Here is a 14,898-nt window from a genome sequence, read left to right on the forward strand (position 1 = left end):
TATTGGGAAGTATACAACCATTTTCAGGAAGGATTTTTTCTGGAGGGGGGGCTAGAGGAGGGGGTTACTCTGGAGAATATTTCCTTGGAGGATGTTTCTTTGGGGTAAGGGAAATTTCTATGAAGGGGACCTGGATTTCCAAGCATTATTTAAAAAACGATCAGAAATTAAATAAAAAAAAAAACAAGTTTTTTCAACTAAAATGTAAGAAGGAATATTAGAACTTAAAACGAACAGAAATTATAACTTATGTGAGGGGGTTCTCCCCCAAGTCAATACCTCGCTCTTTACGCTACAGTTTTTTTAGTGCTTTCAAAAGAGCTATCTATTCTAATTAAACGTCCTTTGTGATTCAGGGGTTTGTGAATCCAAATTTTTTCTAACTTTTAACGTAAAGAGCGTGGTATTGACTAAGGGGAGAACCCCCTCATATACGTAATAACATATACGTAATAAAAAAAAACAATAAAAAAACAAGCGATACGGCTCACTAGTAATCGAAACTTTTAAAAACAGAATTTTGATGTCAATAAATGTATCAAAAGAATGTGTTTATAATGCTGATCCTAAATATATAAATTTAATTAAGTTTAGTATTACTCATCAAAGGCTACGAGCCTGAGAAAATTTAATCGATTTTTTAAAGAGGGGGAAACATCCCCTACAAGTGAAAGAATTTTAATGAAAATCACACCGTCAGATTCAGCGTATCAGAAAACCCTATTACATAGGTTTCAAGCTCATATCTGTAAAAATCTGCAACTTTGTATTTTTTGCCAGAAGAAAAATATACGAATATAGAAGTTCGTTACGTAAGTTAATTTGTAAAGACATCCATTTAGCAAAAGAAAAGTAAAATTTTATGCAAATAAAAGCTGCATTAACTAAAAAACGATCAGAAATTAAATAAAAAAACAAGTTTTTGAACTGAAAGTAAGGAGCGACATTAAAAACTTAAAACGAACAGAAATTATTCCGTATATGAAAGGGGCTGTCCCCTCCTCAACGCCTCGCACTTTGCGCTAAAGTTTGACTCTGTCTCACAACTTTATTTTTTTAAACAATAAAAAACTTTAGCGTAAAGAGTGAGGCGTTGAGGAGGGGACAGCCCCTTTCATATACGGAATAATTTCTGTTCGTTTTAAGTTTTAATGTCGCTCCTTACTTTCAGTTTAAAAAACTTGTTTTTTTATTTAATAATCAAAAGAGACGAAGGACTCGACGGATGTATGTTCAATTATACAAGGGCAGTTTAGAAAATAAAGAATGATTTGGCATAATTATACAGTAAAACCACAAAGAAGCAATATCAAAGTGGCATTTTTTGCCATCTTATGGCCACAGAATATCAATTTTTACCCAAAGAATATCCAGGGAGTGCTGGAGTGATTGTTAAGGTTTTTCATAAATAATCAGCAGATGGTGAGTTTTTTAAGTAAAAAAGAGATCCTGCCACAGCAAACTGCCGTTTTCTGTCTGAACATCAATTTATGCCCAAAGAGTGCCAAAATACTGGGGAATTCAATATCTTATGCAGTTACTTTATCATGGTTTGAAAACCTTTGGCTAGAGGTTTTGAGCCCCCATCGATTGAGCCCCACGAGTTAGAATGTTTTAACCCCTGGCTAGCATATATCTCGTTATTTATTTCTATTTCTGTTTTTAGCCAGGACTAACAGGTTACCACTACATCTAATGGCATATTAAAAGGTATGGCCTCTATCTACGTGCCTCTTATAAATTTGTCTTGATAACTCAATCGTAAAGTTCCAATTAGGACCTTCTGGAGGGGAAAGGCTGGGAAGCATTATTAGGGTACTAGCATAATTACCAAAGTTAAAATGCAATAGCCGGGGGCTTACAATATCTTCTCTTGTAAAATCTGCCTCCAATCCCCCTTACTAAGCGAAAACTAAAAAAGGCGTTTAAAAAAATGCATAATGAAAAAAAAAGTCATTTATTTATTTCTATTTTCATTAAAAAAAAATATTTTCAATGTCCACTTTCCTTGGGCACCAGTGACAACTTAACACTTGGACTCTTCAGTTATGTGACAAAGTTGCACGCATCTCAAGGGAGAATAAAGCGAGGCAGGGAGTAAAACCGACATTTAATGTCGTATCTTAACAAAACATAATTTTGCCTTCTTTTTCCATCACCTAAGTTTAACCAAGACAATTCTATAAGGTTTATTGTGTATGTTAAAAAAAAAGCAGAAATTAATAAAAATAAAAGAGATTTTCTTACGGAAGTAAAGAGTAAAGTTAAAACTGAAAACAAAAAAATAACTATTGTTTTACAGACTAAGTTTGATGTACCTTTAAATGAGTATTACAAATCTGTTTATTACTGAATTTGTTCCATGTAATAGTAATATAGTAACTGACAAGCCTTTAGGCTTAATTTTTTTTTCATTAATTAAAATGAATTAAAAAAAAGAGTGCCATACCCGATCCGGAATCCTTCCAGAATAATCTGCACAACACACTGAGTGTAGAAATCCGTCCAGGTATATCCCAAATTATCCAAATGTCGGAGAGTCCACTGAAGCCCGGCAAAGTCTTCAGAAGAGAGCTTGAATCTGTAAACAAAACAGTAAAAAACATGTTGAAGATTATAATTCTCAATTTCATTTACATTTTAAGGACTAGCTGAGAGATTTACAATAGTCAGTGCCAGGGTTGTCATCTGAACGTTATTTCCGTTAAAATAATGTTTTTTATAGTCAAATATAAGAAATATAATTATGGTTTTAGAAACCTAATATTTTTTAATAGTAAATTCCAAAAAAGATGGAGTTGAAAACTTTCAGGGTAATTGATTAAACAAATAGATATAAGATATAGAATCTAGAGGAAACGAGAGTAATCAAATTAAAAAGACACCTTTTGAGACATGTTTGATTTTTTTTAAAATTAAATTAAAAAACAAATTTTTTCAGCTGAAATTAAGGAGCAATATTTAAAATATAAAACGAACAGAAATTATTACATATATGAGGAGGTATGGAGGTATACCTCGCTCTTCACGCAAAAGTTTTCAAGTACTTAAAACAAATCTTATTGTTCTAATTAACCTACCCTTGTTATTCTAGAGTTGTTCTTGAAGAATAAAAATTCAAATTTTAGCGTAGTGAGTGAAGTATTGAGGAGGGGGACCCCGCCTTCAAAAATCAGGTATATTTTTTCAGGATCTTATCCTTCGATGACTAAAACTAAACTTAATGAATCTTATATATTTTGAATCATCATAATAAGCGGATTCCTTTTATATAAATATTTAAATATTAGTTCCGTTTTTTTAAGAATGTGGTTACAATTGGGCCACGTAACTCGTTACTTACTGTTCGTTACCACGAACTATTTGAAAAAACTCGGGGCAAACCTGTTCAGTGGATAGAAACAACACCTTTTAAAGAGACTAATTATAAAAACTTTTTTCACAAAATAAGTTTTTCAAAGAAAGTAAAGAAATCCATTAAACCAAAAATGAGCAAAAATAAAATCAAATAATCTACCAAGCGTGAAACTACCGCAAATCAACATCGATAAATAAATGAAACCCAAAACGAACGAAAATTACAATAAATAACCGATTGAAACTCAAAACTAGCAGAAATTAACATCAGTATGGCTCAAAACCCCTTCCCCAGGCCAAAACTTAATTTGCACTTTACTGAATATAAATGTTTTTGCTTTTATAACTTTAATAAATCAAATAATATTAATATTTTGATTAATACATATCAGTATATGTATATTAAACTTACAATGCACATTCATTTGTATTTTTTCCAGTAAAGTGCAAATTATGTTCTGGCCTTTGAAGGGCATAGGGGTTTTGAGCCCTACTTATGTTAATTTCTGCTCGTTTTGAGTCTGACTCGGTTATTTATTGTAAATTCTGTTCGTTTTTAGATTCATTTATTTATCGATGCTGATTTGTGGTAGTTTCACGCTTGGTCTATTATTCGTTTTTAATTTTGCTAAATTTTTGTTTAATGGAGTTCTTTACTTTTCTTTGAAAAACTCATTTTGTGGAAAAAGTTTTAAAAATTAATTTCTGATCGTTTTATATTGACACAGTCTTTTCAGGGAAATAGAAAATAATAGTTTAAATCTTTTCGTTTTTTTTAAGACTTTATTGTTTGGCCTTCTATTTGTATGTTGGAGAAAATTTTTCAGTAGTTTTTAACAACATACAACATTTAAAAAATCTGGACACAAATAGTAGTGTTTAATTTAGTTTCATACCTCCTCTAGTTGACCTGAAATCGAAAATTTGATACCATTCACAAAAAAATCTGTTTACTTTCTTTGATAGCTTGGATACACTTACGCTATTTTGGTTTGGTTAAATTTTAAGAGCAGAAGCAGCCCCGAAAGTTTGAGCATAATACCCTCAAACGTTCTTGGGATACTGCTGAGATGCCTTATTGGGGATTAGCATTAACACAATGCGTTTTGATTTAATCTTTCGGCAACATTTAGTTTTTAAACATAAAGTCAAATGGGAGGGTGGGCGTGGGAGGGGGATTAGTTTCCCTACAATCACTTTTGACTATTAGTAAGGGCATCAACCCTTTCTATTTTAAATTGAATCAGCCCTTTTCGAAGATCCTACGACAACTCCTTCGATACGAATCGCCCTGTCTAAACAACAACAACAACCACAAACTAATACATTATGCCCTTATCGATCTTTACTATAAAAAATATCAAGCTTTCCAATCACTTTCAACAATTAAAAAGGGAACTAGGCCTTTCTATTTACAATCGAATGGGCCCTTTTTGAGTTCCTACGACAACACTTCCTATAAAAACCTTATATACCCCCAGAGCATAAATTACAACCCTTACCCTAAGGGCTGTGAGGGTGTCTGCCATCCTATAATACCTAATTTCTAGAACTTTCAACTACGTTAAACAAAACGGCTATCTCAGAATTTTAATTGGATGTGTTTGGCAAAATGGTGGGTATGAGAGGGACGTTAGTCTTTCTCCAATCACTTTCAACTATTAAAAAAGGCACTAGCCCTTTCAATTTCGAACCAAATGAGCCCTTTTTAGTTTCTACGGCAAAGCTTTCAATAAAAACCTTATTGCCCCCAGGGGATAACTTACAACCCTCGCCCTGAGGGGGGGAGGGTTGCCCTCAAATCGCTTTCGACTATTAAAAAGGGCACTAGACCTTTGAATTTCCAATCGAATGAGCCCTTTTTCAAGTTTCTACGACAAAGATTTCAATAAAAACGTATATGCCTCCAGAGCATAACTAATAACCCTTGCCCTAAAGACTGTGGGAGGAGTGTCCTGCTCAAAGGTATAATTTCCTGAACTTTAACTGCGTGGAACAAAATTGTTATCTCAAAATTTTGATTGGATGTGTTTGGGGAAATGGTGGGCGTGGAAGGGGTGTTAGTTGCCTTCCAATTACTTTTGACTATTAAAAAGGTCACTAGCCATTTCAATTTCTAATCGAATGAGTCCGTTTTGAAGTTTCTACGACAACGCGTTCTATAAAAACTTTATATGCCACCAGGCCATAACTTACAACCGGAGGGCTGTGAGGGGGTTGTCATTCTCAAAGGCTTAATTTCCAGAACTTAATACTACGTTGAATAAAATCGCTATCCAAGAATTTGGATTGGATGTGTTTGGGGAGAAGGTGGGCGTGAGAGGGAGGTTAGTTGCCTTCAAATCACTTTTGACTATAAAAAAGGACAATAGCCCTTTGAATTTCCAACCGAATGAGCCTTTTTTGAAGTTTCTATGACAACAACTTCTATAAAAACCTTATATGCCCCCAGGGGATAGATTACAACTCTGGCCCTGAGGGTTGTGGGGGAGTTTCCTCCTCAAAACATATTTTTCTCTGGAAATCAACTACGCTGAACAAAATGCGTATCTCATAATTTTTATTGGATGTGTTTGGGGGAATGATGGGCGTAAGGGGGGGGGGGGCTAGTTTGCCTCCAATCACTTTCGATTATTAAAAAAGACACTGGCCCTTTGAATTTCCAATCGAATGAGCATTTTTTGAAGTTTCCATGACAATACCTTCTCTAAAAACCTTATATGCCCCCAGGGCATAATTTGCAACCCTTGCCCTGAAGGCTGTGGGGGAGTTTCCTCCTTAAAAACATAATTTCTATCCTTAAATCAACTACTCGGAACATAACGGCTATCTCAAAATTTTGATTGGATGTGTTTCGAGAATTGGTGGGTGTATAAGGTGTGTTAGTTGCTTTCCAATCACTTTTGACTATTCAAAAGACCAGAAGCCACTCCAATATCCAATTAAATGAGCCCTTTTCGAAATTTTTACGACAACTTCTTCGATACGGAGTGTCCTGCTCTAAAGGAAAAAAATAATAAAAGATACATTGCGCCAATATCGTTCTTATATGCCCCCAGGGCATAACTTAAAACCCTTGCCCCAAGGATTATAGGGGAGTGCCCTCCTCAAAAACATATTTTCTATCTGGAAATCAACTACGCTGAACAAAATGGCTATCTCAAAAATTTTGACTGGATGTGTTTGGGGGAATGATGGGTGTTGGGGGGGGGGCTAGTTACCCTCCAATCACTTTTGGCTATTAAAAAGTGCACTAGCCCTTTGAATTTCCAGTCGAATGAGCCTTTTTTGAAGTTTCTATGACAACACCTTCTATAAAAACCTTATATGCCCCCAGGGCAAAGCTTAAAACCCTTGCCCCGAGGGTTTTGGGGGAGTGTTCTCCTCAAAAAGATATTTTCTATCTGGAAGTCAATTACGCTGAACAAAATGGCTTTCTCTAAATTTTGATTGGATATGTTTGGGGGAATGATGGGCGTGGAGGGACTAGTTGCCCTTTAATCACTTTCGACTATTAAAAAGGGCACTAGCCACTCCAATTTCCAATAGAATGAGCCCTTTTCGAAGTTTCTACGACAACTCCTTCGATACGAAGTGCCCGGGTAAGGAGAGGAAAGAAAACAAAATAATACATTGTGCCCACATCGTTCTTTATTTAGGCAGCGCAATCGCGCTGCCTATGAAATGGTGGGCGTGAGAGGGGGTTAGTTGTCCTTTAATCACTTTCGACTATTAAAAGGGCACTAGCCCTTTCAATTTTCAATGGAATGAGCCCTTTCTGATGTTTTACAACATCGCTTTCTGTAAAAACATTACATGGTCCCAGGGCATAACTTACAACCCTTGCCCTGAGGGTTGTGAGGGATGCGTTGTCATCCTTAAAGACCTAATTTCCAAATGTTGCAGCTACGTTGAATAAAATGGCTATCTAAAAATTTTGACTGGATGTGTTTGGAGAAAATGTGGGCTTGAGAGGGGTGTTAGTTGCCCTCAAATCACTTTCGACTATTAAAAAGGGCACTAGCCCTTTGAATTTCCAATCAAATGAGCCCTTTTTTCAAGTTTCTACGACAAAGATTACAATAAAAAACCTTATATGCCCCCCAGGCATAACTTAAAACCATCGCACTGAAAACTGTGGGGGGGAGTGTCCTGCTCAAAGGTATAATTTCCTGAACTTTAAGCTGCGTGAAACAAAATGGCTATCTAAAAATGTTGATTGGATATGTTTTGAGAAATGGTGGCCGTGGAAGGGGTGTTAGTTGTTTTCCAATCACTTTTGACTATTAAAAAGGGCACTAGCCACTTCAATTTCCAATCGAATGAGCCCTTTTTGAAGTTTCTACGACAACACGTTCTATAAAAACCTTATATGCCCCCAGGGCATAACTTACAGCCCTTGCCCAGAGGGGTGTGGGGGAATGCCCTCCTCAAAAACATAATTTATATCTGGAAATCCACAACACTGAACAAAATGGCTACATAAAAATTTTGGTTGGATGTGTTTGGGGAAAAGGTGATGGTGTTTGGGGAAAAGGTGATGGGATGTGTTTGGGGAAGAGGGGGGCTAGTTGCCCTCAAATCACTGTCAACTATTGAAAATGGTACTAGACCTTTGAATTTCAAATCGAATGAGCCCTTTTTCAAGTTTCTACGACAAAGATTGCAATAAAAACTTATATGCCCCCAGGGCATAACTTATAACCCTTGCCCTGAAGACTGTGGGGGAATTGTCCAGCTCAAAGGTATAATTTCTTGAACTTTAACTGCGTAGAACAAAATGACTATCTCAAAATTTTTATTGGATGTGTTTGGGGAAATGGTGGGCGTTGAAGGGGTGTTAGTTGCCTTCCAATTACTTTCGACTATTAAAAAAGGCACTAGCCCTTTGAATTTCCAATCGAATGAGTCAATTTTGAAGTTTCTACGACAACGCCTTCTAAAAAAACCTTATATGCACCCAGGGCATCTTAAAACCCTTGCCCTGAAGGTTGTAGGGGAGTGTCTTCCTCAAAAACATATTTTCTACCTGGAAATAAACTACGCTGAACAAAATGGCTATCTCAAAATTTTGATTTGATGTGTTTGGGGGAATGATGGGCGTGGGGGGAGGCTAGTTGCCCTCACTATCACTATCACAATCACTATCAACTATTAAAAAGAGCACTAGCCCTTTGAATTTCCAATCGAATGAGCCTTTTTCGAAGTTTCTACGACAACTCCTTCTATAAAAACCTTATATGCCCCAGAGCATAACTTAAAACCCTTGCCCCGAGGGTTGCATTGTCCTCCTCAAAAAGATATTTTCTATCTGGAAATCAACTGAGTTGAACAAAATCGTTATCCTAAAATTTTGACTGGATGTGTTTGGGGGAATGATGGGCGTGGGGGGGGGGCTAGTTGCCCTCCAATCACTTTCGACTATTAAAAAGGGCACTAGTCCTTTGAACTTACAATCAAATGAGCCTTTTTTGAAGTTTCTACGACAACACCTTCTATAAACTTAAAACCCTTGCCCCAAGGGTTGTGGGGAAGTGTCCTCCTCAAAAAGATATTTTCTATCTTGAAATCAACTACACTCACCAAAATGGCTATCTCAAAATTTTGTTTGTATGTGTTGGGTGGAATGATGGTTGTGGGGGGGGGGGCTTGTTGCCCTCCCATAATTTTCGACTATCTAAAAGGGTACTAGCCACTCCAATTTCCAATCGAATGAGCCCTTTTCGAAGTTTCTACGACAACTCCTTCGATACGAAGTGCCCGGGTATGGAGAAGAAAAAATAAATAATACATTGTGCCCACATCGTTCTTTACTTAGGCAGCGCTATCGTGCTGCCTAAGAAAAGTCGATGTGGGTATAATGTATTATTTTTTTTTGTTGCTGTTGTTTAGACCAGGGCACCTCGTATCGAAGGAGTTGTCTTGGGAACTCCGAAAAGGGTTCGTTGGATTGAAAACAGAAAGGGCTGATGCCCTTTTTATTGGAGGGCATTTAATCCTCCTCCCACGCCCACCCTCCCATTTGCCTATTATGTTTTAAAACTAAATAATGCCTTAAGATTAAATCAAAATGCACTGTGTTAATGCTAATTCCCAATAAGGCATATCAGCAGTATCACAAGAATGACTGAGGGTATTATTCAAAGTTTTGGGGCTACCTCTGCTCTTAAAATTTAACCAAATTAAAATAGCGTAAGTGTATCCTAGCTATCAAAGAAAGTAAAAGAATTTTTTTGCGAATGGCATCAAGTTTTCTATTTCAGGTCAACTAGAGGAGGTATGAAACTAAATTAAATACTACTAGTTGTGTCCAGATTTTTAAAAGGGTGTATGTTATTAAAAATTGCTGAAAATTTTTCTCCCGCATACAAATAGCAGGCCAAAGTCTTAAAAAACGAAAAGATTTGAAGTATTATTTTCTTTTTCCCTGAAAAGACTTTGTCAACATAAAACGAACAGAAATTTAATAAAAAAAACTTTTTCCACAAAATAAGTTTTTCAAAAAAAAGTAAAAAAACTCCATTAGACAAAATATGAGAAAAAATAAAATAAAATAATCTACCAAGCGTCCCAAAACGGTCAGAAATTACAATAAATAACAGAGTTAAACTCAAAACGAGCAAAATTAACATAAGCTGGGCTTAAACCCTTAAGCCTTCCCAAGGCCAGAACAAAACTTGCACTTTACTGAAAAAATATAAATGAATGTGCATCGTAGGTTTAATACATATACTATATTTAATCAAAATGTTAATATTATTCGATTTATTAAAGTTATAAAAGTAAAAACATTTATATTTTTTTTAGTAAACTGCAAATTTTGTTCTGGCCTTGGGAAGGCATAGGGGTTTTGAGCCCAACTTATGTTAATTTCTGCTCGTTTCGAGTTTGCCTGGGTTATTTATTGTAATTTCTGTTCGTTTTGGGTTTCATTTATTTATCGAAGCTGATTTGTGGTAGTTTCACGCTTGGTAGATTATTTGTTTTTTTTTGCTCATATTTTGTTTAATGGAGTCCTTTACTTATTTTTGAAAAACTTATTTTGTGGAAAAATTTTTATAAATTAATTTAATACAACATACTATTGTTATAGATTCATTTTTGTTTAGTCTTTATTGGAGCTGGGGAATCTCAGACACTTTTGAGAGGGGATGGAGACTTTTCTCTTTGTGTTTTTACGATGTTCCCATTATTTTCAATGTTTTTCGTATATTCCACACACTGTAAAAAAATTTGATTTCTAACAAAACGTTTTGCTCGAATTCAAACAAGTAAAAAAAAAATCTAATTTCCTGTTGGAATTGTGACTTACTTATTGAATTCAAACAAGTCACAAAAGAAATCCAATTTTTCGGTTGGAATTGTGTCTTGCTCATTGAATTCCAACAAACTATTGAAATGATTAAGATTTATGTACTTTTCAGTAAAATAATGTAATTTTCAAAGTAAATAGGTTATACTAATCACCATGGTTTTAACTTCAACAGTAGTTTGAAGTTTCTTGAATATCATTTCAATTTGAATATAGGGCCATTGAAAGCAATGTGTTCAGTATAAATTCAATTCAAAAATTGGAATTATAGCAGAAAAAGTGGGAATCTAATTGAATTTTGAGTATAAAAAGATAATATAAGAATAAGGAAATATATTTTTACTTTAAAATAAGTTGAGCTTACTTGTCTGCAAAATTAACACCCTGAAATTTATGTACAAAAATTATCTTTTAACTTTTACAATCGCCTTTTTTAAATACATTTTCTTGTGAGTTTCTGTAGGTAGAAAATTTCTTAAGATGCTACCCTAATCTTAACAGTACTAACAGTGAAAATATATTGCTTTCTGAATTCAATTTTTCTAATTTATAACGAAAATCCTTATGTGGGAAGAACTTTTGTTTTTGCGATGAATGTTATTTTTGTAATGAGACCCAAACAGCGTTTACAAAATTCTTCCCTGAATTTGCCATAAATTTGCTGCTTACGCTGAATAACCAAGTAAGCAAATATATCAAAGGAAACAAGACGCGGGTAAGGGTATTTCAGTCCTTTACGTAAGCGTAAAGGAACCAAAAATTTCCCCAAAAAGATAGTTTTCTAAGATAGGGCACATTTCAACTGGACTCAGAAATACTACACTTTAATAGCATGAATACTGCTTCAAAAATTCCGGTTTGCTAGAGGATCAATTAAAAAATAGGAGGTTAGCCCAATAAATTTTATCAAACAGTTCATAGTATTAAACTGTAATTAAGCAGCGACTCAGCTCAATAGTGACCGAAACTCAAAAATGGAATGTTCATAACAATTGATAAGAATTGGTTCCTTATGCAGATTCCAAATATATAAATTTCATTGCGTTTAATATTATCCACCATAGGCTACAAGCCTCAGAAAAAAAAGGTATTTTGATAGATTAAGGGATTTTGAAAACAGGGAGCATGATTTTTAAAAAAGGAGAAACACCCCCCAAAAAGACAACGAATCTTAATATAAATCAGATTTTCAGATTCAGCGTATCAGAAAATGTTATTGCGGGGGTTTAGATCTCCTATCTGCTTCAAATGCGGAATTGTGTGTTTTTGCCAAAAGACAGATCACGGATGCGTTTTTATTTTTGATTTGTTCTAGTGTTCTTTTTAAGGCACTAGACCGTAAAGATTGGAAGGCAACTAAACCTCCTCCCATGACCTAATTTGTCTCTTATTTTGTTTTCGAATGTTATGATTTGAGATCAATTTGACAAAAAAATCATCTCCATCAACTACAACAGTATAATACAGAAGTATATTTAATGATAAGACCCGCGACGGAGCGACAATTTTGCCTGGCGGGCATTCAGATAAGAGAGACAGATACAGCTTGACAGCGCATTGCTGAAAGTCTTATTCTGATGGTAAGTATTTAGTTTAGTTATTAATATTGATACCTTGTGGCTCATGTTTCCCAAAATATTTAAGATAGTGTATTTTTATAAGATAAAGAAGTTTTCTTGGTTCTAATGTAGTGGCTTGCCCCTCCTGAAGGAAACACTATAAAATTCTCAAAAACAATAAGTTAAAAATACCTTCTTATACAATTTCTAAGAGCAGGTGAATTTACTTTACCCCCCCCCCCCCCTAATGCTGTAACAATTAGTTTAAGCATTAATTTTTTGCTAAATTAAATTTTGAGATTTCCAGGAATTAATCTAATCGTACATTAAACCCTCTCTTTTCATTAGTTTTTCCAGTCATCTCGGTTTTTATAAAGGTTTTATTTCATGTTATTTGCAGTCGCTTAACTCTTATGCGTAGTGGTTTCCAGTTCGTTCTAAGTTCGACTTGAATCTTGGTTTTAATGAGATCTGATGAGTAAGTCAAAGGTATTCAGAAAAGAGAGGATTCGTGGTATTATTATTGGAACCGTTCAGCTCTGGAGGTAGAAAAAAAGGTTTCTTTTATTTGTGCCACGATTGGATTTCATCTTCATTTCAGGTCCGTGTGTCACTTTTCCTGATCGGAAGATATTTCTTGCTCAAGTTTCTTCTGTCGGGCTGCTACTACACCGTTGAACTACTGATTTCCACCATAAACAAGTGCAGCCATTAAGAGGTGTCATATTATCTGTGAGACATTTTTTGTTGCAATTTTCTGTTCTTGTAAAATAGATGAGTTTTTATTTTGTTTTTTTTTGTATTTATTGATGCTTCAGAAGGAAGAAAGGGAACCTGAATCATGGGAACTAGATATTAGACTGTAGACCGAAGAAATTGAACAACGCTAGTGATGGAAATCCAATAAAAGAACAGAAAATCCAGCAGACGAGGCGGAAATCCAATAAGGATCTTAAAATGTAACATGTTGGTTTGTGAAAAAATTGAATGTTCAATTCGGGTTTGGGAATTCAACATTTTCGTTTCTCAACAAATTGGACATTCAATAATGATCATGGAATTCCAAAATGGTCTCCAATATTCAATTCAGCTGTTGAAATTCCAATTTTGTTGTTGAAGTACATTACAAACAATTTTTTTTGAATCTCAAACGATTGGTTTTTACAGTGCGTGCTATTGTGGTTTTGACGGATTTGCAGTGCTTTCACTTCAGTATAAGAGGTTCTCTCTTTTAATATTTTTTTTATTATTATTATTGTTATATTAATCCATTTCAAGCTTCAACTCTTTCATTTTTTATTGACTATTGCATAATTCTCGTTTACTCGGGCTAGTTTCATTATATTTTATTTTTATCTGTATTTCAGAGTTTTTCTACTTTTTTAAAACATTTTTTGCGCTTAAAACAGCCTAGAGGGAGTCTTTGCCGAAATACCTGCCATTTTTTGCTGTTTTGCTTAGAGACTAAAACTGCCCTTATTTTTTTGTTTGTTTGATTATCATGTCTATCCGAATTATTTAAGCTGTAGGTGATTGCTGATATTTCAACGACCGTACAATCTACATCATTTATGACATCTGGTGTAATGATTATAAAAAACTTAAAAGGAAGGTCTTTTACTAAAGATTTTTTTATAGAAACAATAAGAGAATCTCGATAGAATTAAAAAACTAACAAAGAAAAAACTCAATGAAAAAACAACAAACGAGACTGCAGCCAGTAGAGAGAAAAGATGAAAAACTAAAACAACGCGGACATTTTGCTTGTATGCAAACTAGGCGTTCTCAGGACAAGAGAAATAAAGATAAAACAAAAAACCAAACTAAAAACAAATAAAATTTCCGCCAATATTAATAAAATACAATTGCTGCAACTGATCCACGTAGGGAAAAGAAGCTGTTAAAGTTACTTCGATGAAAATACCAAAGCAGCTGTTTAGCTACTTTGGTGTTCTCATCGAAGTACTTCTAATAGCTTCTTTTCCCTACGTGGATCAGTTGCGACAATTGTATTTTTATTGGTGGTGGTTTTATTGTTTTTGGTTTCTTTTTTTATCGTTGTTTCTCTTGTGCTGATGACGCCTGATTTGCATATACATCCGGTGAAATATCCGCGTTTCTATAGTTTTTCATCTTTTCTCTCTACTGGTCGCAGTCTCGTTTGTAGTTTTTTATTGTTTTTTCTCACTTTGTTAGTTTTTTGTTATATAAAAGATCTAAAGCTGAAGTGTCCAGCCATGACAGAAAACACAAAAATAAATATAAAGATGACAAACAGATCTATCGCCAGTAAATAAAAACGAAGAAAAAAAACTAATATTTCGCCCGTATCTAACCTTCGTGAAACCACCTCACAAAAGTAACTTATTGTTTACTTTTGATTAATTAAAAAAAACTTTTTCAACAAAATAAGTTTTTTTTTAAAAAACGTAAAGAACTCCATTAAACCAAAACGAAGAAAAATAGAATCAAATAATCTAACAAGAATACAACTACCACAAATCAGTATCAATGCATAAATGAAACCCTAAACAAACAGAAATTCAAGTAAATAAGAGTCAAACTAAAAAAGAGCAGAGATTAATATGGGTAGGGTTGTAAACCCCAAGCTTTTTAAAAGCCAGAATATAATTTGTAGTTTATTGAAAAAATTCAAATTAATTTACTGAA

At 34.5% G+C, this 14,898-nt stretch overlaps 1 protein-coding gene across 1 annotated transcript in view; it reads right to left on the bottom strand.

Moving 5' to 3' along the window:
• Positions 1-14,898, bottom strand: part of IA-2 (tyrosine phosphatase IA-2) — a 285,485-nt gene that overhangs the window by 206,119 nt on the left and 64,468 nt on the right. Inside the window, exon 4 of the mRNA XM_089091152.1 lies at positions 2,450-2,581. Coding sequence (XP_088947278.1) covers positions 2,450-2,581 — 132 coding nt within the window. The remainder of the gene's footprint in view (positions 1-2,449; positions 2,582-14,898) is intronic.

The sequence above is a fragment of the Artemia sp. Qi Xiang Cuo genome, chromosome 6 (assembly GCF_049724085.1).
Source record: "Artemia sp. Qi Xiang Cuo chromosome 6, ASM4972408v1, whole genome shotgun sequence".
NCBI classification, from domain to species: Eukaryota; Metazoa; Arthropoda; class Branchiopoda; order Anostraca; family Artemiidae; genus Artemia; species Artemia sp. Qi Xiang Cuo.